General features: G+C 51.1%; 8 protein-coding genes across 8 annotated transcripts; 4 read left to right on the top strand and 4 right to left on the bottom strand.

Annotated features, from left to right (window-relative positions):
- Positions 1–632: 632 nt before the first annotated feature.
- On the bottom strand, positions 633–1,555 carry PSV08DRAFT_400105 (glycoside hydrolase; the record flags this gene model as incomplete). Its single annotated transcript, XM_014219864.1, has 3 exons — positions 1,071–1,555; positions 782–1,002; positions 633–712 (listed from the first exon to the last, which is right to left on the bottom strand). Exons 1-3 carry the CDS (start codon positions 1,487–1,489, stop codon positions 633–635), a joined length of 720 nt encoding a protein of 239 aa, XP_014075339.1. The 5' UTR covers positions 1,490–1,555.
- Positions 1,556–8,781: 7,226 nt separating this feature from the next.
- PSV08DRAFT_369340 (carbohydrate-binding module family 1 protein) lies at positions 8,782–11,799 on the top strand (the record flags this gene model as incomplete). The annotated part of the gene is made up of 5 exons (XM_066093159.1): positions 8,782–9,018; positions 9,075–9,380; positions 9,441–9,972; positions 10,705–11,360; positions 11,422–11,799. 5 exons carry the CDS (start codon positions 8,782–8,784, stop codon positions 11,797–11,799), a joined length of 2,109 nt encoding a protein of 702 aa, XP_065949649.1.
- A 1,433-nt stretch (positions 11,800–13,232) lies between these two features.
- On the top strand, positions 13,233–14,670 carry PSV08DRAFT_408248 (uncharacterized protein; the record flags this gene model as incomplete). Its single annotated transcript, XM_014219868.2, has 2 exons — positions 13,233–13,251; positions 13,981–14,670. The coding sequence occupies 2 exons, from the start codon at positions 13,233–13,235 to the stop codon at positions 14,649–14,651; spliced, it is 690 nt and encodes a 229-aa protein (XP_014075343.2). The 3' UTR covers positions 14,652–14,670.
- A 461-nt stretch (positions 14,671–15,131) lies between these two features.
- Positions 15,132–16,925, top strand: PSV08DRAFT_173422 (heterokaryon incompatibility protein-domain-containing protein; the record flags this gene model as incomplete). Its single annotated transcript, XM_014219869.2, has 1 exon — positions 15,132–16,925. The coding sequence occupies one exon, from the start codon at positions 15,132–15,134 to the stop codon at positions 16,923–16,925; it is 1,794 nt and encodes a 597-aa protein (XP_014075344.2).
- Positions 16,926–17,275: 350 nt separating this feature from the next.
- Positions 17,276–18,030, top strand: PSV08DRAFT_31923 (uncharacterized protein). The gene is made up of 3 exons (XM_014219870.2): positions 17,276–17,371; positions 17,481–17,555; positions 17,656–18,030. The coding sequence occupies exons 1-3, from the start codon at positions 17,338–17,340 to the stop codon at positions 17,883–17,885; spliced, it is 339 nt and encodes a 112-aa protein (XP_014075345.1). The 5' UTR covers positions 17,276–17,337; the 3' UTR covers positions 17,886–18,030.
- Positions 18,031–18,471: 441 nt separating this feature from the next.
- On the bottom strand, positions 18,472–20,301 carry PSV08DRAFT_245198 (glycoside hydrolase; the record flags this gene model as incomplete). The annotated part of the gene is made up of 1 exon (XM_014219871.1): positions 18,472–20,301. The coding sequence occupies one exon, from the start codon at positions 20,299–20,301 to the stop codon at positions 18,472–18,474; it is 1,830 nt and encodes a 609-aa protein (XP_014075346.1).
- Positions 20,302–21,685: 1,384 nt separating this feature from the next.
- Positions 21,686–23,181, bottom strand: PSV08DRAFT_278902 (glycosyltransferase). Its single transcript, XM_014219872.2, has 2 exons — positions 22,745–23,181; positions 21,686–22,685 (listed from the first exon to the last, which is right to left on the bottom strand). Exons 1-2 carry the CDS (start codon positions 23,163–23,165, stop codon positions 21,961–21,963), a joined length of 1,146 nt encoding a protein of 381 aa, XP_014075347.1. The 5' UTR covers positions 23,166–23,181; the 3' UTR covers positions 21,686–21,960.
- Positions 23,182–23,753: 572 nt separating this feature from the next.
- Positions 23,754–27,690, bottom strand: PSV08DRAFT_369334 (uncharacterized protein; the record flags this gene model as incomplete). The annotated part of the gene is made up of 7 exons (XM_066093158.1): positions 23,754–23,767; positions 23,822–24,184; positions 24,244–24,352; positions 24,983–25,021; positions 25,072–26,454; positions 26,564–27,067; positions 27,124–27,690. The coding sequence occupies 7 exons, from the start codon at positions 27,688–27,690 to the stop codon at positions 23,754–23,756; spliced, it is 2,979 nt and encodes a 992-aa protein (XP_065949648.1).
- Between the last annotated feature and the right edge of the window lie 214 nt (positions 27,691–27,904).

Genomic DNA, 27,904 nt, shown 5'->3' with positions numbered 1-27,904 from the left:
TACGTGCGTTGGCTGTTGGTAGCCAATAGCGGGGCTGCCATGTGGTCTTTTGCTTAAACTGAGGGGCTAAGCGAGATTTACGGGGGGGAAGTGTTTGTGGCGAATGGGATGTGGTGTTGGGGGCATATACTTTGGCAGAGTAACTGAGGGTTTGGATTGAGCAAAGGTTTGTTTGCGGATGTTCGGAGGTTTTTTTTGTATAATGGGTGTGGCTGATGGGAAAGGAAGGGGGGGGGGGGGGGAGAGGGTCCACGGTGTTTTTCGTTTTCGTGTGACGAACAAATATTCATGGTAGGCATGTGTGCAAGGCGAGAGCGGTTCATTGACTTTGTTGATCGAAGGGGGGTTTTTTTTCTTTGGACAAGGTAAAAAAAAAAATGTTAGGTTAGATATATACAAGGTTTTAAAAAGGGGGTTGAATAAGAAGAAGAAGAAAAGCGCAAGGCATCTCGAATATGTACACCGTTTCCATCGTTAACCGCTCGTATAAACTTTGTTTTAGTTGTGTTGTTTATGTTTGTGTGTGTGTGTGTGTGTGTGTGTGTGGTGTCTCTCAATCAGAGGATTTTTAAACCAAAAAGGGCAAATTTCCGTGCGGGAAAGAAACCTAGTGGCATTTCTCTCTCTCTGATTTAGTAAGCGTTGGCAGACCACTGGTTGACGGTGAACTTGGCGGGGCCACCGGTGAAGGCCTCAGTACCGAACTGGTAGGCTATCATATCTGTTAGCATCTTCTGCATCATCATCGCCAACCCATCACTTGGGGAAAAAAAAAACTTACTAATGAGGTTCTGGCTGGTGATAGGGAAACCCTTGTTGTTGGCGAGGTACTGGAAAAAGTCCTTCATGCTGGCCTTGAAGTTGTAGACGGGGCCAGAAGGAGTGACGAAGCTGTAGACCTTCATGTTGCCGTTGAGGCCGTAGAAAAGTTCCCATTGGCGGCCAGCGACGTTGACCATCCCTTGCGAGGATCCAATGGGGTACACATCGTACCTGGCGAGCCTATAATTCCCAAACATTAGTATATGTGATAGTGGAAAGCTAGAGAATCGAATGATGCAAAGACGTACCAGACCATGAGCTCGTAGTCACCGCTGCTGGTGGGGTGGTTGACGTCGGCAGAGGTGAAGAGATCGTAAGCAACATTGCAGCGGATGTTGGAGGTGTCGTAGACCCAGTAGGCCTCGGTCTCGAGGTTGCTGTACTGGCTGACGGGCTTCTTGGTGATTTGACGGCCAGAGTAGACGTAACTCTTGACGTTGTTAGGGCCACCCTGCCACTGCCAGTTGGAGGTCCACTTGGCGCCAGTCTGGCTCACGCTGTTGACATAGGTGCATTGAGAGCCAGAGGTGGCGGAGCTGCGGCCCCAGATGTTGTTGTTGAGCTCGTAGCCATTGCTGGAGTAGTACTCAAAGTCCTTGCAGAGGGTGGCTTGCTGAGCGGCCGTGAGGGAGGCCAGAGCACTGAGAATGAACGATACAACCTTCATGGTGGGCGGTTTATGGTCGACTGTTGATTGGCTTGAAAAGATTGTTTGTTGTGATGCGTGGTGTTTTCCCTGTGCGTATCCTCGACCTTTTGTACTTCTCCATACTTCTCTTTACGACTCCACATGGTCTAGGATCATGACTTTAGACGGTGGGGAAAACTTCAGTGGGTCCTCATATAATCCAGTCCTCCATCAGTCGCGATGCTTCCCTAGATTCCGACGGCGTCTCCAGAAGCGACCGCTCGAGCAATTTCTATCCCAGCCTCATGAGAGGGGGCACCTACTACTCATGTGAGCAGGTCCTGAACGGAGAATTTAATATGAATCGCCAATCACGCGTCGCGTCGCTAACCCACTTGTATTGCCTGCATCGGCAAATTTGTCTCCGCTCGAACAACGGCCTGGGAAACAACAGGTAATATCCTGGATATCTGCCGTCGTGTTCTCCCGACTACCGGGCCTTGTTCTGAATGCGCTCAAGTTCCAGAAGCATACCCCACAATTCTACGACCGTGCTGACATGAGGGTTTCCATGTTTTTTCCTGTTTCGGCAAGATTCCAGTACAACACACGTGGGCCGGGGACGATCTGCTCTTCACGTCTAGCTGTTTTCCAAGCTCATAGAGTCATGTTCCTGGTTGTACAATGTTCCAAGGACCGGAACCGTTCCCGGTTTTCCTGCTGTTCAGTCGCGGTGGAAGAGCGCGGATCGGACTGGAATACCCTTCAGAGCAGTAGCTCTTTCTTGGGAGTATTGGAAGGTAAGCAGATGGACAGCACAGATGCAGAGTCCCGGTAGTTGAAAGTAAATCCATATGTGAGGTGATCCTATCTGACATGCGATGGACGGAAGAATGGGGAGAGCGTTGTCACGAGGACCTAACAAAATAGATGAAACTGATCCCTCTAGGTGTAACGGGGGTGCGGGATTGGCCGCACGTCAATGCAGGAACCCCTACGTACCTTAATATCTAACAAGATATAGAGTGCCAACGCCATCAATTCTTTGAGCATCTCCTGCACTGCAAAGGCAGTTTACAGGCTCTCGGAAAGCCCGCTCTGATGTCGCATCCGCCAAGGCAACAGCCCGGGGTTTGGTGCCGGGGGGTCAGCACAACCCCAGCTTACTATCACCCGCGTTGCATCATCTGACAATGTACCTCCACATAATAGTCTTTTCTTCGCCGCCGTGGTAGTTCCATTGTGAATGCCATTTTTCGACCACAGGAAAATTCCGCTCTGCTAACGCATCGGTGCCTAAATGGGTATCGCAACCGCCTGGAAGGCGTTGTCATCTCCAAGTACAACTCTGCAACCCTAGTAGTATGCTGGGGTGTGTTTCACTTACAGCCTCTTCAATGATTGCTGAACCCCCGACAGTTACTTTAGTTTCTCCGCATGCCAGCCCTCCATGGAATAACCCCTGCTCGTAAATGGACTCTGAGTACTTTGTGCATAATCAATCATTTTATCAATATCACAAGCTCTCCCAAGCTTTTAAATTTAGAAGTCTTCTCTCTTCACAAGATTGGGTAGTTGCGCCTTATCTGGCGAGACGGTGAGGTGATCTCAATCCCGAACAGCGGGCCCACTCTTGTGCGTTGAAACATGTTTACTCCAATCTAGACTCGCTTGGTGAAGGTATAGAGGGAGGTCTGGCTAGAGCTACTACCAACCTGTCCTGGCCCACTCTATCTCGTATTCGCAACGATTTTCTGTTTCCTTTCGGTTTCGCTGCTTGGACCAAGCCTTTTTGAGCATTTCAACCCTGCACATATACTTGACCTGTTGATTGCGACTAACAATCTTAATTTGACGTCTTCTGTTTGATATCTGAAGACACTTGCAGTCCATATGGTTTTCCAGAGTCGTGGCTAATCAGATGCGATTACTACCCTCTTCTCGTGCTGTTGAGCTCAAGTCGCTGAGAACAATACTTATGGCTATATCTCAAGGTGCAGCAGCAGCAAATCACTATTCTGATGTTGAGTAGCCTCTGTCCAAGGCTGAATAACCGAGATCGTATCACTCGTATTCACGAATTACATCTGGGCAACGTTCATCACGGCCCGTCTGACACAAGATCCTTCAATCTGAGGTAACCTAGTGGGAATCTAGCCAAGATGGGCTGCCATGATATTAAGCGCGCACCACTTCTTCTATTGAGGCTAAGCTTTCCACGATACGAACGTGACGTCCTTTCTACAATTTGCTCATGCACACTCAGATAGATAAGATGCCAATCTATGTCCGAGAGTCGTCCTTCTTGTCCGAACTGCAGGGTTTGTAGGAGATTCCGACGTGTCTGGACGAAATAATGGCATTGGAAGCACAATCATACGACTATTGATGTCAGCATGTGAAGTTTCTTCTGGGTTACAGGACTTCCGTTTTCGACAGTCTGGCCCTTAGGAGATGTCCTTCTGCGTGCGACGTCCCCTTTCAATTGAAATGAAAATACTCTGAAGTTTATACCGAAAATGATATTTTGCTCAACCATTATCTCCAATCTAGCATCTCTATGTCTTCCCCATTTCCCGACTTACAACTAATCAATACCTCTTCATCTCAAAAACCATCCCTCGTCTAGAACACTATCGCGTCCAATAAAATGTCCTTGGCCCTTACCTAAACAATACCCTCCCAACACTTTTGCCCCTATCCTAAACATGACCTGACCGCGGAAAGGCTACGGTACTATTACCGGTACCAACAGTTTTACATACATGTACTATGATCTGGCTATAGTATATGATCCTATGCGCTTACGCTGCCCTTGTGTACATTTTGAGGTTCGTGTAATTGACCGGTATGATATATCTGTGTATCCTATCCAGGATCGCAATGGGGAAATGATGTGAGTCTGCCTCAATGACAATAGTGTTGTGCCTATGTTCAATGCGAAGACGAGCAGTACCGGCGGACCAGCGATCTTGCCACGAAGAACACTTGATATTTCTAGGCACTGAGGTGCCGTTGGCGATAACGAATGTCTGCCCAGTATCTTTTGTGGTGAGTGTCCGAAATGGGTATCGATGTATCAGCGTGGAGAAACGTCTTTCTTGTTCAATGCCGGACCTACCATCGTCATGAACAGTGCAGTGAGTGTTTCATGCTGACGTTGGGTTGTTATGTCTCCTGTACATCACAGGTCAGTTGTTTGGGTCTTTTTGTTGAGAATTGCGGATATGTGTACGTCAGCATAAGTATCTTTTATCGCACCTAGTATATTGTAAGCCTGCATTGCATGTCTCTGGTCGTTGGCATAGTCTCTAGCCTTTACTGTAGGCTATATGCCTATCTCTCAACTATGATAGCCTTTTGCATATACCATGTCGTAGGTTAGAGGCTTTATCAAATCAATAAATGCTAGACTAGCTAACCTCTTCTTATGAGACCTTTCTGCAATGAATGGGAATCAAAAGCCGCCCGCTTTACTGATCGCGGTTATTTGAATGTGATCCTCTTCTGCCAATCTAAGCCAACCCCTTCAGCCATGAGATCTTTTCTATGAGTAGTTCACCTGTGTCCATATATATTGAGCTTATGTTCAGCAGGTCGAAACAAAGACTGAGCACGGGAGACTTGTGATACAAAAGACGCCTTTAGTCTGGTCGTATTAAACAACCATTAGCTTAGACAGCCTGTTTTGATAACTCTGCAAAACGAGCTTGCCAGTGTTCTCATAGCGTCCACCATACGTGGGGATAAGGCTTTTTGGCATTTTATAGAATTTCTTCACAATTAACCTGCCTTCCCAACAAGAAAATTCTCTGACAGAGTCAATCAAGACGTGTAATAAGCCATGGAAACTCCTGTGTCGCTCGTTGCTAGACTGTAAATCCAGCCTGAAGTTTATCCTGGATTCCCAATGCGTGTATGAGAAACAGGACAATTTGCCATGTCACAGTGGACTTTGAAGATAATGAAAAGTAAGACACCGCTTGTATAGACTTCTAGAGGAAGCCCCGTTAAAGCCTGACCGACACTTGAAGGTAGCAACCGCGTACATTTATAGATGAAAATTGGCTCCGGCCTTTCGGGAACAATTTTTGTGAAACAAAATTTTGGGATTTATTAGAACTAGTCATACAGATATTCGAATCAGCAACCACGCGTAAGCGCCCATTCTCAGCTCCACCCATCGAAACCGTCACGGTAACCCGCCCATCGATATCGTCACACGCCAGCAGCGTCCACACGAACGACAAGCCTGCGACGCCTTGCTCGTACCCGGCCGTAAACACCCAGCTCTCGACCAAAGAACCACAGGATCAACCCCATCCACGCCTTGCTCTCTTTATTCCACAACCTGTTGAAAAACTCCCTCTACTCAATCGTCGGTTCTGTGGCGTTGATAGCCTCGTTGATAAGGTCGATTTCACCACTGAGCCAACGGCGAGTGTCCTCCGATAGTCCTGACCCGCGTTCGAGCATGATACGCGTGCCTACTAAGTAGATCGCGCAAGCGTTGACGTTATCCATATACGCGTACTTATCCACGATACGGATACTGGTCAGATCCCTAGGCATGGCATAGTCTGGCCGAAGAACACGCAGCTCGTGCAGCCCATCTGGTATCTAGTGGCTAAGTTCGTGTTCAACGTTGCGAGATGGCTGGCGAAAGAAAGCTGGTATAGCCTTTAGAGCTGCGGTGGTAATCTTGATTAGTTGTTGGTGTCGTAAATTTAGCTCGTCGCGGGGAAATACTCGCGACAGTGGCCACGAAACGAAGCTCGACATGGTAGTAAGGGGAGATTGAGTTGTGATGGATTTGTGCCTTTGATGAGATACGATATGGCGAATATATAGGCACAGGAGCGCTTTGCGCAATGTGTTCTTATTGCAACTATAGTTCATTGTCTTATCGCAACCGTAGTTCGCTGTTCTGCTGCCTTCGTCGCAACCGCAGTTCGCTGGGCTGCTGCCTTCGTCGTAACCGCATTTTGGTTATCGTACCTAATGGAGATTTGTCTATTTGACATATACCCGTTGAGAGGCGTATTTTAGTAGTAATACCAACCCGTTTTTCAGGGTTTAATAGGGTCTCGCAGAGGTCCACCCGAATCCTTTTATTACGTACTTTGACTGTAAAGCCAATTTTTTTGATACCCGATTCTGGCAGGTTGGGGTGTGGCCTGCCATTCTTTTCTGAGATAATTGATCTGATACGCTATATAGCAAACAGAGGGAAAAAAATTCAAGCGATAGATGAAAGACTGAATCCAAGCGGACTGTTTGTCGGCGTCAGTTTTCCCCAAGCGATGCAAGTCGACAGTTACGGAAAGATCATCCGTACCAAGTCTTCCCAAAGCAGTTGGTAGACCTGAGCCACATCGGCCGGACTATTGAAAAAGGTACGCGAGAGGAGTACGTGTATTAGCGTGTTCCGCGGGTTTGAAACACCATGAAACATCTCGGAAGACTTTGGAAGGAGTTGGGCCTTCGAATGGAAGAACCGGGAGGCGCGGAAGCGGTATTACACAACAAAAGAAAGGTTTCAAAGCTCATCTCCACACTAGGGAAAGGGCCAGCGACGGACATCAAGACATCCGGCTGGATTATGGTTACAGGTGCGACCGAATGGCGATGGCAGGTTTACCCAGACGGAATAGTGGTGCCGGATACGCACTATTGGGACTGCATTTTAACGATTGGCGACGTGATGTTGCAGGCCCTCTGACTAGTTACTCGAGGGGTCCGTATCAGGAATTGTTCTAGATGTCGACTCATAACGCCTCAACAAGTCCTTGGGTTTATGGTAATCTGAGAGGGTACCTGGGTACATAAATGTTCTAGATAGACACGAATAAGACCAATTTTCATTGACCTGTGGGTGGGGGCGCGCTTCTTCCAAACTTTAGACTTGAACAGCCACTTTTACACAAATGCACATTTACATCACCAAAACAAGTCCCAAGGCGTGTGAAACTACAGTGTATAGTGGATGAATGTATTTAGATTAAAACCAAGACATAAGAAGATAATGCAAAGAAGCTGCCAAGAAGCAGCACGTTTCACGCAGACCCACTGTTGCGAGCACAGCCCTGGCAGTAATTCGGTCGAAGTGGCCCAACGTCTACATGAAACAGATGTCATCGAGTTGGCGAATGGCAATGCTTGGTTTTGGCGGGGGCACGCCTTTTGGGTTAGATTGATGGCTGCTAAGTTACCGAGCTGTGGAGAAGCAATCCAACTTGGTATTGTCAAATTGAGATTATCCCAGCAGGCCCTACCGTGTTTCTTCGATAGATCACAACGATGCAGCCCCCTTTGGACAGGTACATAGTAGCATGTACCTGATTCGACTGGCTCTAACTACTAAATACACAAGCACATAAGCACAAACGACGGAGTAGGCTTGGCAATGTTGCCTGTGCATTGCGCCCTTCGCTCGACCTACTTTCTTTCCTTCGACGTTCACCCTCTGTCAGTGCCTGCGGTACGGCGAAATACCACAACAGCGATCCCGAAAGTATGTTTGGCGCCAATACAACATGACACCTGCCTCCCAAGCCCGAGATGATGATGTCTGGAACATACACCGTTGCCCCATCGCTTTTTCCAGGCCGCCACCACCAAGGCTCTGTGTGAGCCTCCGTGTCAAAAGTAGTGGATACCAACGACGTTGTTCATGCGCACAAGAGATATTGACGTACATAAAAAAAAACAAGTACACAAGGCGCTCACGTACCTCAGCCCTCGATAGTGCCGTTGCTTGATCAATGGCAACAATGACATTTGCGCGCATGATTCATACCCACATGCTCGAGAACACAGGACGTAAGATTGTAGGCACCTCGAGCAATCCGTCATAAGGCAAACAAGGGCGATCGAAACATTGTGCACTAGGACGCGTTCCGCCCAGACGGAGGAGGTCTTGGCTTCATCTGCACCGTTGACGATTCCCCCATGGCCCATAGACAGTCCAAACGGCGGGCTGCGACTCGTATCAGCGCTAGATGGCTGCTACCCGCAATGGCATTTGCATTAGCCGCCTCGTCTTTTCTAGGCAGACAAGCGGAGTAACCAATAATTTCCAAGCGACATGACTGATCTCCCAACCCGTACGCTTGTGTAGCAAAAGAACTGAATAGTATAAGAAGAAGCTGGCCACCCCAAAGATGAAAGGGCACGCTTGACGCTCAACCTTCACTCCTTCTGCATATCCGATTCAGTCTTTGACTTGTTCGTTCTTTTCGACTTCTGCTTTGAATAGCCACTCTTTCTACAAGACAGGTTCTACACTCGATCAGTTGATCAATCAAACCGCCCCATAACGCCCATTCAAAATGAAGTCCTTCATCTCTGCTCTCGCTTTCGCCGGTGCTGCCAGCGCCCACTGCACCATCTGGGGTGTTTCCGTCAACAACAAAGACCTTGGCTACGGCAACTCTCAGGGCGGATACATTGACACGCCCCCCAACAACTCTCCCGTCACCGATGTTACGTCCAAGGCGATGGAGTGCAACGTAGCCAACATCAAGGCGGCCAAGTCCATCTCTATCAACCCCGGTGACGAAGTCGCTGTAAGTATTTGTGTGTGTGGTGCAGTTTCGGGTACAAGTCGTGCTGACATGACCAGGTCCAATGGTTCCACAACGGTCCTGGGGCCGGCGACCAAATCATTGATGGATCTCACAAGGGACCAATCAACGTCTACATGTCGAAGGCTGGCTCTTCTTTGTCGTGGACCAAGATTGCCGAGGATACATGGGACGGCACGTCGTGGGCTGTCACCAAGCTCCGCGATGGTGCATACAACGGAAAGAAGGGACAGCACACATTCAAGATGCCCAACGTTGCTGCCGGAGACTACATCATCCGTCCCGAGATTATTGCTCTCCACGAGGGCAACAGGCCTTCGGGTGCTCAGTTCTACATGGGATGTGTAAGTTGCCTAGTTGCGTGACGTGCTTAGTAGTAACAAGACGCTGACTTGAGATTGCAGATTCATGTCAAGGTTGGCGGATCCGCCAGCGGCTCTCTTCCTGCCGGTGTCGCGATCCCAGGCTACGTCACCGCTACTACCCCTGGTGTCTTGTTCGACATCTACAACTCATTCCAGAGCTACCCCAACCCTGGTCCCAAGCTCTGGACCGGTGCTGCCACTGCTGCTGCTGCTGATGCTGCTCCCGCTCCCGCTGCCTCTCCATCTTCTGCTCCTGCTGCCTCTCCATCACCCTCTACTGAGGCTCCTTCTACTGAGGCTCCCTCTACTGAAGCTCCCTCTACTGAGGCTCCTTCCGGTGAGGCTCCCGCTGCCGAGGAACCCGAGGAGTGCACTGACGATACTACAGAGCCTGCTGAGGAGCCTGCTGAGGAGCCTGCTGCTCCCGCTGCCTCTGCTCCTGCCTCTGCTCCCGCTACCGGTGGTGCTGAGGCTCAGAAGTGGCACCAGTGCGGTGGCCAGGGCTACACGGGCGCAACTGCCTGCGTTTCAGGCACTTCGTGCGTCAAGCAAAACGACTACTACCACCAATGTATCTAAATTGGCATGGTGGATGACCATGTTGGGGCAGTCGAGAAGGACGGGTAGTGTCGGTGGGCGATATTTGTGGAGAAGTTTGGCTTGTACAAGTTTGTGACTATTTGCTGGTGGTGTCCAGTGTCGAGTGGGCTCGGCCGCGTAGGGCCGGGCTTGCGCACCGCTGGTTTTCGATTCTCATGTACATACGTAAATTTGACGACGAATTGGACGAAAATGCCTCTTCGGTTCAATGCCTGTGCCCTATTCCGACATGGACCTCATCATGTTAGTGTACCCACCTGTGCTGTCTAAGGACCAAGAGGCTCGTCAGTGGCCAGGGGGCTACGTGTCTAGAAGCCCCAGGTGCCACGCGTGAAGAGCTATGTTTCGGATCTAAGCTGACCGGCCAAGTCGGCAATGCCATGGGAGAGCACCGGAGAGCGAAAGAGTGAGGCCGTGTTGGCAAGGCTGTGGGTGCAGGCTGTGGGTGCAACGAGAAGCGTAGCATAAGCATGCCTGAGGCTGAGGCCGTTGTCGGGTGTTAGGGATTGATGGAGAGCAGTCTAGGCCCGACTGGGGCACGAGTGGATGCGATGGCGTGCGCGTGACTAAGCCGAGGTTATCCGCGCGCCCCCGGCGTGCATCCCCAACATTTGTTGCGCCGACACTCGGGGATGCGTCCATCCAGACCTACACCCACACATGCATCCATACCTACCTGACAGCTCATAACACCCCCCAGCAGCCACCGCACATCATGTCTTCCACTCGCTCATAACTCGCTCATCTTGCTTCCGTCCGCCCAAAACCACGCACTCTCCATCACCAACCACTACTGCTATTATGGTCGCCCCTTCTTGCGCCTGGGTCCGCGTTGGCCTGAGGCGCATCCCTAATGCCCCTTCTCGCAACACGACAAACACATCCAACTTCGAGCGCGCCCGTCTACGAATTCACCTGTCCAACACCTCTCGTCGCTACAACAGCACCGGTCCAGAAGGAGCCCAGGGCGCCGCTGCCACTGCGCGAACCATTCCCGGGCCCAGCTGGCTGTGGCTCGATCCCATTGTCGAACCCTTTCGCGCATACGGTCGCGTGCAGCAACGAAGGCCATACATGACCCAATTGGTGTCTTCACTCATCATCTATTTCATCGGCGACTGCGTAGCCCAAAGCATCACCCAACCCGAGCCTTCCGCCCAGCAGCAGCAACAGCACGAGTCAACCGACGAGGCCGACGAGAAGGGCTGGGTGCAGCAATGGAGCGATGACCGTGACTGGACCCGTACCATGCGAGCCCTTTGCATTGGAGGACTGAGCGCCATCCCATCATACAGGTGGTTTCTGTGGCTGTCCAACAGCTTCAACTACCGGTCCAAGACACTCTCTCTTTCAATCAAAGTATGTTGCCGTCTAGTACCAGAATGCATGCGCTTGCGACGATAACTAACAACACCCCCAGGTCTTCATCAACCAAGCCTTCTTCACCCCACTATTCAACTCATACTTCTTCGGCATGCAAACCCTACTCTCCGGCGGCACTTTTCCCGAAATCATTGAGCGCATCCGCAACACGGTGCCAACCAGCTGGTGGAACAGCTGCAAAATCTGGCCCGCTGTCACGGCCTTTAGCTTCACCTACGTGCCCATTCAATACCGCAGCATCTTCGGCGGTGTCGTGGCAATCGGCTGGCAGACGTATCTCAACTTGCTCAACCAGCAGGCTGCTGCTGTAGAGGAATTGGAGCGTGCGGCCGGCAGCCACGTTGCACCACTCAGCGTCCGCTCTGTGCATGCCCATGCAGAACATGGCCAAGTCATGCAGAAATGCGTTGCTTAGACGTCATGCTTTTTTTTTTTGCTTGCTTGTCAGTCATACGAGCGATATTCCCGAAGAAAGAGAGCAAGAAAGAAAAAAACACGCAGCACACATACGCTTTCTTTCTGTGGCCGTGTTCGGAACTTCCATCTCTCCTTCCCTTTTTCTTCTTCTCATCGAGCCACTAGGCTTGCGCTTACATTCCTTAACTTTGGCTAATTCCTTCGGAATCGACTAGCACTACAACTTTATTTTTTTTCTTTACTCTTCCTTTTTTTTTCCTTTTGTTTACCGAAAACCCCATGGGCAGAGAGAAAAGGGATTTCCTCCGGAACCCGGGGAAAGGAAGGAAGGAGCCTGGAAGATGAGGGGTAAACTCCGCTCGCCCTCTGGCACTTTTTTTTTCAAACCACTTATTTTTTTATTTTGCATGATAGACGGGCGTTCATGTTTTCTTTATTATTGCATTTGATACCACGAGCGCTCAGTCAAAAACTAGAAACGCGCCGATAACTTTAGAATCTTTTTTTTTACAACGCTTGTATACAATTTATCTGAATTCAATATATATCCTTTTGGGCTTATTCTTATGAGGCGCACTAGATCAAAGTTTACTCTTGTTCTTTTCTTTTCTTCGTTTACCTTGATGATTTACCGATACTTCCGTTGTGTTTTTTTGCTTCTTCTTTCTATTTAGGTTTTGTTTGCTAAAGAAGTTTATTTTAGTTTGGTTGGGCGAACGCCTCCGGTTCGGGATATACCGTTCTTCGGGAACCCCCCCCCTCCCTCCATTCCTCCTTTTCCCCACGACTAACGAGCAAAAGTTTATTGACTTTACCACCTAGCGGTGGAAGGGAGGGCCAAGTGGACTAGTTGCTGGGAGCCGAGACGTCATTTCCACACTTGTGTTGAGTCGGCTTCGAATGATATATGCAGTTTGTGCATAAAGTGCTATACTGTGCAACCTTGGTTTGGCCGTTTCCCCAGGTGGTGCTGGCTACATCATCGGGATGGGCTGGAAATGCTGGGTTTGATGGTTCCCTGCGACTCCGTTTCTCTGGGCTGTGCACTGCACAGTGCCTTGATGATGGGGATCATGGAACTGTCGCGTGCTTGTTCCAGACTCGGACCCATCTCATTCTTCTTCTTGCATGATAGCCTCGCACTGCTCCCTGAGCTCTTGCACGCCAGCCACCCCCTTCCACTTATCCAGTATCGCACTAACCTCCTCCCACTCCTTTTCCGCCTCCTCCTCGCGCTCCTGGTCAACCAGTATCTGCAGCCGTCTTGGCGTGTCGAGCACCCACTTTACAGTTTCCTTCTGCCTCCGCTTCTTGTCTGCATCTGCCCCGTCCTGTTCTCCCCGCATGCTGATTCCCAATCCTTCTTGTTTCGGCTGGTGGCTCTCGTGCAACGACGACGACAGTGCCGCAGCTGTCTCGGCAATATGTGATATGGCAGGCCCAAGCGTGTGTGTGGTAGGCGCAAGAGGATCCATGTTGCCGCGCATGCGACGGATGGTGCTGGTGGCAGAAAGCAGTTTGGAGTAGTTGTCGTAGACTAGAGATTTACGGTCGCTGTCCAGATTTCGGATTTCTATTTTCGTGGTTAGCTATCCGTTCTTTCTTCCACTCTATGCTTGTGTTGGACTAGCATACGTGATATCAAGTCTGCTTCTACTTTCAACACGCCCTTGAGCCCCTCTCTTGCAAGCAGACTCTCCACGTAGGCTTCTGCATTGAAATCCGAGGCGTCCAGCTCTGTCAGTGTCTCGTCTTCCTCGGGTCCCAATGGGTTCGTTGTCGTTTCCTCGGATATTCTCACATCAGCCCCTGCGTCTTTGGGTACAGGTTTGAGGCCATAGAATTCGCGCAGGGCGGCGCGGTTGCGGCGAGCGGGCTGCGGGGGTGGCCGGTGCGACGAGCTACTGTCGATGGATGTGCGGGTTAATGAGGGGGTGCGGACGGACGAGCTGGGGCGGGGAGAGGCTATTGTTGACATGTTGTTCTATGTGCTGTAGGATTTGGGGGTTGAGGAGTGTTTAGAGTGTATGTTGGAGCTTCATGTCAAGGGCCGAGAAGAGCCCCACGTCATTCTACTACGCGTCGCGTCGGCTACATACTACTACAACTGTTTCACACATGACTTTTGCATAAAACTCACAAACGTACACGATTCCAATCATGGCGACTAACATTGCAGCCGAACTAACACAGCATCTCAATGCCCGCCATCTCTATCCTACGGCGGCATGGCTCGAGAGTTTTCTATCCACCACCCGGCCGAATACACCACTGCCCGCATTAAAGCAGACATCGCTTTTCCGTCTACTGGCAACCGATATCACAAAATCACTAAGTCAGCCGCCCAGCTCAGTGTTCCCTAGCGATGTGCTCAATGGAAACACACAGTCTCGCATCGTTCCCGGTCCTGTCGTCTGCCAGGTGCTCGACATTGAGGATATTGGACACTCACGCTGGTCCCAGGTCGAAGCCATCGAAGCAAAAGAGCGGGGCGAGACGACCAAAGGAAGAGAAATTGTGCGCGTAGTCGAACAAGACAACGAGGCTGCTACCGAGTCTGCGGCGCCTGCGCAAAGTAAAGGCCCGTTCAAGCTTCTTCTCCAGGATGCCAAAGCCCTCAAGATTTATGCCATGGATCTAAGAGGCATCGATGGCCTCCACACAAACATGGCCATGGGTGCGAAACTTGTTTTGAAGGACTTTGATGTAAGAAGAGGAGTGGCTATGCTTGAACCAGGCAATGTTCAGGTTCTGGGTGGGAAGATGGAGGCGCTCGACAAGGCCTGGAAGGAGGGGAGGAAGGAGCGGCTCAAGGCTGCTGCCAATTCGCTAGCACAAAGCGCGGGGTGACGAGGCTATAGTAAAGCCACAGCCTGCTCTTCCGACAACCCCACCAGCTTCTCTCTAGGATAAACCATCGGAAATGTTGTGCGAAACCTGCATCGGCGTTCTTCACCATCGTCGTCATGTCATTAGCTCCGCAATAAGCCAAAGTGAGCTGCACGCTTGCCGCAAAACTGTACCGTTTGTCAAGGTAGGGCAACAAATCACAAATCACAAATGGCCAATATGGGTTAGTGACAATCCTACAATCAGTGTGCTCACCATTTGACGTGGGAATCGCTCGTTGTGTCAGCAGCGAATGGGTGTATTGTTTGCCGACCTACTTTGAACAACTTGTCGGATTTTCAGCGAGAATCATTGCGTAGTCCTGGATCCAACAATGATGGAAATACCAATGGTGATGCTCGGCATCCAAAACTCATCACTGCTGCGTGGTTGGGATTTGGGTTGACGTTGGAATTGATCACCTTGAGTATCCAGCTTCACATGGATGGGCTCCCCGACCGTCCACACGTGATAGGCACGTTCAGGCTAGAAAGGGATCATGGTCTGTTTCTCCTCCAAAAGTTTATTGCATATATTGATCAAGCAGCAGGCGAATCAGAGTGTGATGCTTACGCAGAGGGCGAGGTCACTGCTGACCATACTTCTTCCACTGCATCTTTTGAGCTGGCTTCCATGTGGCTGCGAGACTGTGTTCAATCCCACCTGCGATGCAATTCCCACACAGACGGCACATCATGGTACCCAACGCGTCTTTTGCATCTAGCTGAAACTGACGGAAAGGAGGGCTACGTACGACTCATACGCACAGCGGGGACGTCACCCAATGAACATTATGCTACTTTGAGTCACCGTTGGGGCAATACAAGACCTCTTCGACTTACTAGGTTGGCGGCGTCCGATCCAAACCACCGCTTTTTTGTTGCTGGGATGCCCAGAACGTTCCAGGAGGCCATCCAAGTATCCAAAAGACTCGGGATTCAATATCTGTGGATAGATTCCCTATGCATTATTCAGGAGGGAGACAATCTTCGCGATTGGTATCATGAGGCGGGGCTAATGGGTAAGGTGTACATGCATTCCTACCTCAACATTGCTGCAGCAGATGCAGATGACGGCACAAAAGGACTTTTCCGACATCACCCCTCGTTACTTCTAGGCCGTCAGCGTGTTGCAGTTAATACAAAGGAACTTGGATCAGGACCAGGTTACACTGACTATTTAATGACGGATCTTATGCTGTGGTCACGCAACCTGGGCAGGGCTCCTCTTCACAACCGTGGCTGGGTTTTTCAAGAACGCTTCCTGGCCCCGCGTAACCTCCATTTCTTCCGTGATCAAATTTTCTTGGAATGCAACGAGCGCACCGTCTGCGAGACGTTTCCCAAAGGTCTCCCCAGCAACATCATGAATCTTACGACTGTATCCGTAAAGTACAGACTTGGGAAACAACAAGATCCTTCTGTATCATCTGATAGACATGGTGATGAATGGAAAAAACTTTGGTACGGTGACGTTGTTTCCCAGTATTCTGCCATGGACTTGTCTGTTTCAACCGATAAGTTGATAGCCCTTTCTGGTATAGCCAAATTCTTCATGGCTCGTCTTGAAGATAAATATGTAGCGGGTATGTGGCGTAGTCAGTTGGAAGACTCACTATTGTGGTTTGTTAATCCTTCGGGCCTATTGCCTCGTCCGTTAGTCTATCGATCACCAACTTGGTCGTGGGCGTCAGTGGATGGGCATGTACGTCCAAATCTGCATTGGGAGGATCGAGAACTACTCATACACGTGGAGGATGTTGTATTATCCCATGCGACCGAGGATACTACAGGTGCAGTCACTGGAGGTTGGCTAGACCTGTGCGGGTTTCTCAAACCAGTGAGGTTGTCTAAAACCGAAAGGCCTCGAACAGTATTCCGTATGACCTTTGGTAGCAAAGCTATCACCCGACAGCCTGAAACTACTGAAGATGATTCCTCTTCAACGATATCTTTCTTGCCAGACATTTTGCCGGCCACTGACTGGGTTGAAGCTAATGCACAAAAGCTTCTATTCTTTATGCCTTGTATAATAGACATCATACTGGGAGATGTCCATGGCCTTGTGCTTAAACTTGTGGACAAGGAAAAGACGTTATTTGAGAGAATTGGGTCGAGCTCAACTGATAGGCCTGCTGAGGTGGAAATGATGTTGGCGGATTTGAGCGAAGAGACAAAGGCTCGCCTGCCGTGCCTACGCTATAAAAACGGGCTGCATACCATCCGAATCATCTAGACTGGTATGAAGCCTTGGTCTTGTTCCGATCGACATGCCCAGTTGGTCAAGAAGGCTAGATCTCAGCGTCTCTTTCCAGATCGAGCTAGAACAACTTTGACAAGCGCTTGGCTCAAGACGGTGCCGTTGTTCAGGGTTCAAGAATCTGGATCTTGGCCACTGCTGTGCGGGAGAAGCGGGGCGAGATGCGTTTGCCAACCACTCAAGTCAAGTTGGCTCCCAAGCATCTCATCATACCAACACGCATCAGCCATGAGAACGCCCAGACGCTCAGTCAGCCGGTGACGTAGCGCCAGCTTGTTTGTATATTACCACACCCTGTCCCCCCACCACGAATGCAAGTTTGCTACGTCAGGTTTACATATCTAGACTATTGTTCTAGGTCGACTGCTCTTAACCAATCATAATAACCATGGCTACTGCGGACCAGAGCGCACAGTTCAGAGGTATGATTTCCTGTTTCATGCCACCCTCCCTGTTGTATTCAAGGGTCTCGCCAGAAGAAGAAACCACAAGTGATTGGTAATGAGGCCATAACATGCTAACATATTGTAGAACCACCAGTTGGAGCCCTTCCTGAAGCCACCAGCACCTTTTCATCGCAATCCGATGTCAGTGCTCAATTTCGAGGTTCGTGGCCCTTGCCAATGACCTCCAACTCCAGTGCGCTGTCGTCGACTTTGTCACTCTCCAATACAGCCTTGAACAACTCACTTATGCATATTCGCAGAGCCAGTCACGTCTCACTCCTCTACCGACTCGACCACGATACATGATCCGATCAACGATGGCCCTGCAGACCACAAACCCGTAGGCGAAAAGATCAAGAACGTATTGAAGAAACCTTTTTCGTCGTCGACATCAGGTAGTTCAAACAAGCTTGGGGAGAGGGAGATTACGTCTCCTGAGATGGAGGCTGCAAAAGAAGTGCTTACGGCCAAGGACTTGAGGTCGCCGTAGTAGTGGTGGGGGGTTGAACAAGAACAGACAAGATGCATAATTCTGCGGATGCAGGTACACGTGGGTTCAGCCGCAGATTACTATGGTGGCTCTTTTTTCTTCTTCTCTTTTTCAATAGCGTGGTACCAATCAGGAAGCAAATAAATCGTATCATTTTCTGGGCTGACATGTCGTGAAAAGCAAAACTACTCAAACTCCTGTGGCGGTCTTGGTAGATTAATTCAGGTTAGGGCTACCTTGTATTACATTCTCTCTCAGCTGACAGGCATTAAATTCCCCATGTGGAACACACCGTCTCTGCAATGATGAATGAACAAACAAACACAGAGAAAGGACATGAACATGAACCCTATACTTCAGCAGAGAAGAGACATGTCAGAAAGTAAATAAGTTAAGATAAAATAAATACATAAAAAAAAAGGGGGCCATCATTCACATAATAGCAACTTTGTTTCCCAAACTCAGCATAAAAGTTCACACATCAGATCAAAAATGTTTATAATACCCCCCCCCACATATATATCTCGCACTTGTCGCCCCCCCCCCCCCCCCCCGCCTCGCTCCCCAAAAGAAACCATGATCAGTCTTAGGAAATAACGGTCTGATTGAGATACAAATCGCAAGTATGAGGATTCTGCATACAATACTTTGGCATGAGAATGGTAGCCTGGACGCCATTGGCGACGAGGTACTCTCTAAAGTTGAGGATACGCTGAGTCAATTCGGTAGTTCTCTTCTTGCCGTCTTGATCCCTGTTGCCGGACCAGACGAGCTCAGCGAGGGCGGCAGCACGGGGCCAGATTTTCTGGGAGATGACGAGGGAATCGACCTGTTCGCCAAAGAGGGGCGCAATGGCGCCCTGGACGAGGGATTTCTGGGTGGCGGAGAGGCCCTGGGTGAAGTCGTAGTCGTAGATGCGCTGCCAGGTCTTGTAGGGGGCGCACCAGGAGCCGCCGTTGCCGCCCCAGTTGAAGTTTGCGGCGCCGTCGGCGGCGTTGGGGTTGACCATGACGTTGTAGCGGGGATCGTTGCTGACGTAGCCGCCGTAGCCGCAGTCGAGGTACATGAAGTCGGAGCTCGAGACGATGACGCGGTAGCCCTGCGAGGTGAGGTTGGAGATGTGGTCGAGGCCGTTGTTCCAGGCCTGGAGGACAATGTCCTTGGGCACGTTGCCTGTGGCGGCGACGTCGGCTGAGATCTTGACGTCTTCCCACATGACAAACGTCTTGTTGGCTTGGGAGCGGAAGTTGGGGATTGCGCGGTCGACCCAGACTTGGTAGAGGTCGCCCATTGTCTTGCCCGTGGCGAAGAAGTCGCGGGCGAGAGCGGAGAAGTTGTTGCAGTTCATGAAGAGCTCGTCGCCGCCAATGTGGAACCAGTTGTCGGGGAAGATGGTGGCGAGTTCCTTGTACACCTTGCCGGTGACTTCGTATGTCTTGTTGTTGAGAATGTCGAGCTGACCCGGGTTAGGCTGCACGGCCGTGTGGAGTGGCCAGTCGTCGTTGGACCACCAGCTGTCTTCGCAGGTTAGGATTTCCTTGTCGATTTCCTCCCAGCCAGAGCTGGCGTGGCCCGGCATGTCGATTTCCGGGATGACGCGCACGCCACGCGCACCGGCGTACTCGATGATTTCCTTGAGAACGGATTGAGAGTAGACCTCGTTGGCCGAGTAGGCGTCCTTTGTCATGTCCGGGTAGGCTTTGATCTCAACGGGCCATGACTGCGTGTCGACCATGTGCCAGTGAAGGACGTTGAGCTTGGAAAGCGCCATTCCGTCAATCTGCTCGAGGATCTTGGCCTTGGAGATGTAGTTGCGGCCAGAGTCAATCATGATACCGCGGACAGGATAGAGAGGCTTGTCGTCAATGGAGACGGGCTGCTCGATGATCAACTTGCCTGAGCCGTCGTTGATGACGATTTGCTGCATGGTGGTCAGGGCGTGAAGAGCACCGTAGACAGTGCCAGCAGTGATGTGAACGCTGCTTGATCCAGCGGCAAGCTCAAGCTTGTACGACTCGTCGACGCCATGTTGGAGCTGAGCATTGGTGTCGGCAATGTCGACCTTGACTGTGCTAATAGTGCCGGTGCAGTTTCCAGCAGAGACAGTAGGAGTATTCCTCCTCCTCTTTTTCTTCTTGGACCCACTCTTGGGGAAAGGTTCAAACTCCCTGACTGGGGCCTCGATACCCGCAGGAATCCACTTGAGGTCGGTGACGGTCTTTGTCATCCGGCTGAATGCATCAGAAAGCACCTTGTTGTCGGGGCCATCCAGAGTGATTGATCCGACGGCAAAGCATCCTGAGTCGCCCCAGGTAATGCTGGCAGGCTTGGGGAGAGGGTTGACAGCAACGGCTCCAGTTCGTCGGGCGAGCAGGGCTGAGGCCGTCAGAACTGAGGCCAAGGTGAGGTCGCGCATTGTTGTTGTTGTTGTCGACGATGTACCGACGAAGAAAAAGGGACTACGCTGAAGGACCAAGTACACACAGCAACAAAGTGAGGTCAGGAATCCAGGCACTTCGTCGACGAGTATGTAACAAGCTAAAAAAAAAAAAAAGGAATGAATGTGCACAGCCGCGGGATTGTTATATACTGCGACGGTGGAGAGGTGGAGAGGAAGGGGCCCTATTTCAATGTCTGCAGCATTGACTAAGGCCAACCTTTCACGGCGCCCAGCTGGGGTATTAGGCTAGTCATGCCAGTCCATTCACCTCGACTGTCAAGGTCGACACAGATCACAGCGTGCATGAAGCGCCATCGGGAGCGCCCCCCCCTGAATCCGTGCTAGCCAGTCGGTCACTCAGCCTTGCTGCATAGCGTAACCCACACCCAAGCCTCTCGACTGCAACCCACACGCATACTCGCCCCCCTTTCGCGCCGTACCGCGTGCCTGGTGGCTGTCCTGGTGCTGCAACCCTATCGTTGCTCGTCATGTCGGATAGCACGCTACTGGTAGTGTCCCTGCAATGCCACACTCCTTCTCCGCATCCTCTGATATCTGAGACATGGCAGTCCTGGCATGGCGAGGAGCTGACTGCTGGCTTGCTGGGGGCTTGGGGAACATGATCACCCCCCGCCACCCGACTGCAGATCGCCCTCTGCCGCTAGAACAAACGGCTGGCACGCCGAGCTCGCCGCCAGCCTACCTTGTGTAAACATGCCCCACGCCCACCAGCCTTTGTCTGGATGATTGGCCGTACCAGCAGAGGTCCCTTTAACCTTCTGAGGTGAGCGTGCACGTCGCAGGCCGTGTGTTGTGAGCTTTCGCGTAGGATTTCAACCTGGCCGGGGCGCATGACGCAGGCGAATGGACAATGCCATGTTACTTCGGAGATTCTGCTGCCATCCTGGCCAAAGAAAGCGTCAAGTAAGATGCCCGTGCCGCCCGTCTTGGGCTGTGCGCGCATATCGACTGCCGTGAGCGTTGGACTGGCCATGCTTCCTATGCCTTGCAGGACCTTCCTTCATAGCGCGTGGTGGGGTGCAGGCAGACTAACGTCACGTGCTGCTCTTTGTATGCACCTACACAGTAGTCGACAAAAGATGCGTTGTGAAAACAACCCACCAGCAGATGCGATCCCGCGGTGCCTTGGTATGCAGCAAACGCCCAGGCGCGCGGTACGAACAAAGAGATGACGCGGGTACTGTGTGTCACCACATCATGGCCCAAGGTCTGTTGGGCTGGTGAGCATGGTTCAGTCTGCCGTTTCATACAAGCCATGGGTCTTGGGAAAACCAAGCAGTCGGCCCGTCAGTCCAAGACGACGCACTCACACTGCCATGCATAAAGTTCAAAGAAATTCATCCACGCCGCTATTATTAGATGCGAGTAGCTGTGTGTATACCGCCTAGCTGACTCGATTGAGTATTCGTCTCACCAGTGCCGTTCATCTATGCTGTAAGAAATATCCTCATACTTCATCTGATTGGCTCTCCGCGTCCGTGGCATTTGTTTTCATCTTTGCTAACTTACCTTCGTCTATGCCTGCTTACTATGTGGGCTGAGTCCAATTACACGACCGGAACACCACGGAGCCCTTACGCTCAAGTACTATTGCATCATCCCAAGTGCAGCCATTCAGCTCGATGCTTGAGGCGCAACATGCTCGGTACTTGTCGCATCGAGTCCTGCCTGCTGCTTAAGTAAAGCCCACGGCGCCGCCGGAACGCTCAGTAATTTGCACACGTCCTTGCGACGCTTCCGAAAGTCTTGGTACAAACTCATCCATATTCGTCTTTCAGCGCAGCTGCCCTCGCCCTTTCCCACGCAATCGGGCTGCATCTCCGAGACACTGCCGCCAGGCCATGTGAACCATGGCGGTGGCAACGGATGGTCGCTGAAGTGAATGACCTTGGCTTCTTTGTAAACTTTCTCGGCATCCCATTTTTCATCGGCGTCACCCAAGTACTCTGCGTGCTCGTGCTTCCGGAACTCTGCCGTGCGAAGAGCATACGGGCGGTGTGGCAAAACCAACGCACTCTCCTCATATCGTTCGTTCAGAATCTCCATGTCGTACCGATGCATCCTGACCAGCATGCTGTCACCACCGCCTTCCATGAGTATTTTGAATTTCTCCAGCTGTTCCGCATTGGGCTCAATCACCATGAGCTTCGTTGACAATGGCCAGGGCTTGCTGTCGGTCCAGTATGCACGCGGCATGGCTATTGGCGTACGAGGAAGAAGAAAGAGCTCATCGAGAGAGCCGAGAAGTGTAATGTCCGAATCCAGAGAGATGACACGGTCGTAGTACTCGAGAGAAAAAGCCATTAGCTTGGTAACTGTTTCATCCCACAGCCACTCAGCTGTAGTAGCGTTAGCCATGTACCTGTAGTGTCGGGCTTTAGCAGGCCTGACAACATACTCTCTGTTCGACCGGCGACCTGAAGCGGTTTGACAGGATACAGCCTGGCTTTGTAGACATCGCGTGCCAAGTTGAGCAGCTGACTGTCTCGGTCTCTGGAGCTCTCTACAGTCGTGTCCCAATGCTCGGGGTAAAAGAGAACACGATCCGCCTTGCTACCAAACCGAGCAAGCGCATCCAGCACCATCACGGCGTGACAGAGCGATGCGCTATCCGTCGCATAGACGCTGTACGCATAGCTTGACCAGTTGATCTTGAAGACACCAACCGGCTCGGGTACGGGCTTGTGGGTTGGGTACAGCAACCAACATGCGAATACAAAGCCGATGAGGTAGTACACGTACTGACGGCGCATGCGGAATGACGGCCATGCCAGCTTCTTTTCAAGTCGCAGAAGCTCGTCTGATTGCCGTCGACGCATGGCTGGATGGGCGTTTGCAAGGCACTGACATTACCGCGCCGCTGCTTGTGAGATTCACGTCGACAGGCTACTGGTGACGCGCAATCCCGGACTTTACAGCGCGAGTGCCGAGCATGCCACCATACCGAGCTCGGATCCTTCATGTCAGCAAAACCCGGACCACTCCTTTTACTGTCTACATCCTAGTAAGCACAATGACATCTACGTACAAGCCTTCTCACCAATCATTTTGGCCATTGCTCCATGGCAATTGCACGTCCATCGACATGGCGGCCAATGCTGAACTATTCCACATAGTGCCGGCTATCGGCGCATCACACTACTCATTGAAGCCCTGGCCCCACGAACAAGCATCACAGTCTGCATCGAGATCCTAATTCACATGTGGCAAGACGCATTGTATCATTGCCCTATGCCAGAGTCACTTTTATAGTATGGTATCAAATATCCCAAACGCCGTAGCTGTGCAAACTCCCCCGGTTCCGAAACGGCAACCTCGAGGTTGGAAACATGATCCTCATTCAGCTATGTAGCGCCCTCTATGGCATATGTCATTCGTCGTAATCCTCAAGCACATTGTGCTAGCATTTACTCCTCAGGAACTGCATCTTGTTAGCTGCCCATGTCTTTTCAACCCCATCTGGACCACAACTTACTCTCAATCTCGCCGGCCCTGATGTCGTCAGAGACATCCTTGGGGCTGCGGCCGTCAACCTTGCAGCCAGTGCTGAAGGCGGTTCCGAGAATCTCAAGGGTGGTACCCTTCAGGTCCTTGGCCATGGACTTGAAGCGCATGGTACGGGCAATGTTGATGATCTCATCAAGAGGAATGCTCTTGGTGTGCTTGATGTTCTTCTCCTTCTTACGGTCTCGGGGAGGCTCCTTGAGGGCCTTGATGACGAGGGAAGAAGCGGAGGGAACGACGGAGACGGCGGCTTGACGGTTTTGGATGGTCAACTTGACGGTGACACGGAGACCCTTCCAGTCACCAGTGGCCTTGGCGATATCTTCACCGACCTCTATGGCCTTGTTAGACTTGTTTTTCGGCGGTGTCTGCGTCGGAGCGTTGGATACATACTCTTGGGGGAGAGACCGAGAGGACCAATCTTGGGAGCGAGCGCGGATGAGGCACCGACTTCACCACCGGTCGCACGGAGGTGAATGACCTTCACCTCGGAGGGATCGAACTTGGGAGCTTTGGGTATGTAAGCGCATGACCGTATAGAAAAGCCTGGCTGTCAAACATGGCAAAATCTCTTGTCGCCAGGCGCACACTCAATTCGGTGTCCTAGCCACACAGAGACTTCGCTCATCTTTGTAAAAGCCGACCAGAAGGATGATACTCACGCATGGCTAGTGCTTGAGGTGGTCAATCGGTTCTGGTAGTAAAGAATGACTGCCGTGGATATTTTGGAAAGTTCGTAAGAGGCAGAAACTCGTGGTGGGGGACGACAATATTGGTGGTCCTGCGGCGACAAGCGAGCCTTGGCAGCGCCTTCCCTAAAGGGCGATAGCCGCCTTGTACTGCACCTCTAGCTCGCACTACAACTCCAGCTATGTGGTCTCTGCCATCTTCCGAGATACACAATGGACGATTGTTCAAAAACTAGGGATAATTTCGCATCAATGGTATTAAACGAAATGAAAACATAAAATTCTTTCAACCAAAAAAAAGATATTAAGAGTCCACAACCTGTAAATTCTTCACCATCCAGCATTCAAGCCCATGTCTATTGCAAGCCATACTGCTCAGGCCACTGCAAGTCTGAAACCGAGAATTGCGGAAAGGTATATGGCGGAATGAGCATGTTTCCCACGTCCATTTGCGCACTACCAAACATTTTCTCGACATCGTTCTGCTTTCTGTATCAGTACTGAATCATCACGGTTGAGCGAATCGACTTACCCAGTCAATTTCATTGATGGCATCCATGGGGTTGCTACTTGACGACTGAGGAGTCGTGCCGTATATTGCAGAGTTTGGACTGCTGTTGTTGGCTCCACTGTAGTGGTCCATACTGGGAGGATACGCGCCAACAGGGTTAGGGACGTAGTCGTTGTATACTGGCGGCTGCGCAACCGGGACTGATGCTGGAAGATCGATGGTGCCCCAATCCACGCTTGGGATGGCACCGGGAAAATTGTTTACCCTAGGACCTAGTGAAGAACCATGTTGTAAAGTAGGTGGCCGCGCTGGTTGCACAGGTAGTTGTGCGGGTAATCCCTCTGCCATGCTATGTGGCGGAGGACCAGCACTGGCCACGGGTGGTGGTGAAATTTCCTGACGCTGTACCTGATCTTCTTGGGGTTGTTGTCTAGATTGTGGTGGCGCATTTGGCACACTTGGTGCATTGTTCGGGGCGCGAACTCGTTTCAGATCAGAGTATTTCTTAGTTTTGCCAACCAGCTCTGCCAATACTGATTTCGTCTTTTCCTCGTTGGATAGTCCTGGAGGGAGATCGAGCGAGTAATCTAGACATCTCCAGATCCGTTGCTCTATGACAGGGTCAGGCTTAGACATGTTCACTTCACTGATAAGGAGAAGTGCGCAGTGATGCTGGTGGAGAGCACCAACAATCCATGACCATCGAGACAAGATGGGATGCTGCTCAATCGCCATGCCATGCTCCAGGATCAGCGTCGCAGCGCTCATGACAAGCTGTCGCAAGCGCTCAGGCATTCTACTGCGAACACTAGAAATGTACTTTTGTAATATGGAGACGTACAATCGATTCGAGACAATACCGTGGAGCTCGGAAGCCAGGACGTGCAATGCGTTCGACTTGCTAAGCATCGGCACGTACTTCTTCTCCATGGTTGCCAGGAATGACTGAACACGCGATAGAATGGATGTGATGGTTACGTCGTTCTTGCCGCCCGTGCGCTTCTGGTCTAATTTTGGGCGTTCATTCCAGAGATAGCGATGCATTTCGTATGCTTCGAAGCGCATACGACTTATGGTCATGTCTGTGAAACGAACCGAGTCTTTGCTGACATCTATGCCGGGCTCACCGCGCTCAGCGCGATCGAGGTCATCATCATCAATGTTAAGAGGGAAGCGCGTGTCATAATCACCCAGACGGATCTGCGGTCGGGGACCCACAGCTTCGCAAGTACGGAGATCTAGGAAGCAGATCTGATACCATACAAGGCGCCGGACTTGGATCTCGATTGGCGAGCTACTGTATGAGGTAGGGTCCCGATGGAGCCCCATGCATTCGGCAAGGCGGATCAAGGATCCCGTCAGCGCAGAATGAGCGCGGGACACTTCAGTACGGCACAAGGGGATCTGAAATCGCTAGATTAGCTTTGTGCTACTATTGCGCAAAACACCGTGAATATGTGGGAAATTCGATACAGCATCTGTTTAGGGTCTGATGTAAAAGGATATGACATACCAGATACATGACAAAAGCTTGAATCGTTTCCAGCTTGGTAGTGCGCAAGAAGTTGGCTTTGGCGAGAGCTGCCTCTGCTCCTTCACGGAAGCTATTCACCAGGGTTGGTTTGTCAACCTGGTATTCAGCCTGCACTTTCTCTTCACTCATAGAAACGACTGAACTCAGCATAGCTGCAAAGAGAACCGCCTGGAAGGAAGAGCGAGGCTCCATGCCCATGTTGACTCTGATCCAGAAGTTCTGATATTGCCTCTCGAACGAGGGGCGATGGACCACTCGAGCAACGACATGCACGGCGACCCAGTAATGTGCGATAAGTTTATCGACAATGAACCGTGCTGGCAGATAGGACACGAGTGATGCGTTATCGAGCCCGGAAGCCAGCATGAAGTTGGATGATGGGGCGACATAGTCCTTACTTGGTGCTAACCAAGTGGGATCTTCCTCGATAGTTGGCTGGGAGGGCGTTTCGCGTAGGGGCATTTCTTTTATGTGCTGGGCCAGCTGGAAAACAAATATGTCAATTGATGATAAGCGGTCCGAGGGATGCGGAAACTTACTTCGTCCGAGAACTTTGGACGCACGAGACCTCCAATACGCTCTGTTATTCGAATCTTACCCATGCGGAAGCCGAGATCGACTATGTCATCGTTGGTATCATCTTCGTCTTCGTAATAGGTAGCGTCTTCGGTAACAAAACCGGTTGGACGAAGGTCCTTGGTGTCCTCATCTTCTTCCTGGTCACTTTGGTGGATTTGACCGGGGAGTGCGCTCAGCCTGGAGAAATCATAAGGGCCTCTGTTGTTTGAGTCTGTCTTACGAACGACACCCTCTTCGAGACTTCTCTCCAGCATGCCCATCTGCTCCTTGACCTCTGCGAGCTTTGCTTGCGCATCTGGATCTAGGCCTTGGGCAATGAAGACGCATGCCCGAGAGTTCTTGGTACAGTGTGTGCATGGTTGGGCTTTGTCACACTTTAGTTTTCTTCTTCGGCATTCAAGACACGAAGTGATCAACCGATTGCGGCGGCGAACGCGCGGTTGAGCTTGAGCTGTCTTGCGTTCAAAGCCAGGCAGTTGACTAGGCCACTGCGTGCCGTCCAAGCTTGGCAGGGACGCGCTGGACATGACGGGTTGAGATGGTTGTGGGACCGTGGTGCAGGTAGGTAGGGTAGGGTAGAAAGCCTTACGGACGTAAGATGCGAACCAGAATGGCTGGGGAGCAAATCAGCGACGGGGAAAAGAACCGACTAAGCGGGAAGCGAACGTTGCGTACATTAGCTGCCAGTCGTCTTTACGTTTTCTGACGGCTGCAGGAGGGCTACTGTCGAGATGGTGGAGA

Source organism: Bipolaris maydis, assembly GCF_028858645.1.
Source record: "Bipolaris maydis strain C4 unplaced genomic scaffold PSV08scaffold_3, whole genome shotgun sequence".
NCBI lineage: Eukaryota > Fungi > Ascomycota > Dothideomycetes > Pleosporales > Pleosporaceae > Bipolaris > Bipolaris maydis.
This window is presented reverse-complemented; position numbering and strand designations above follow the sequence as displayed.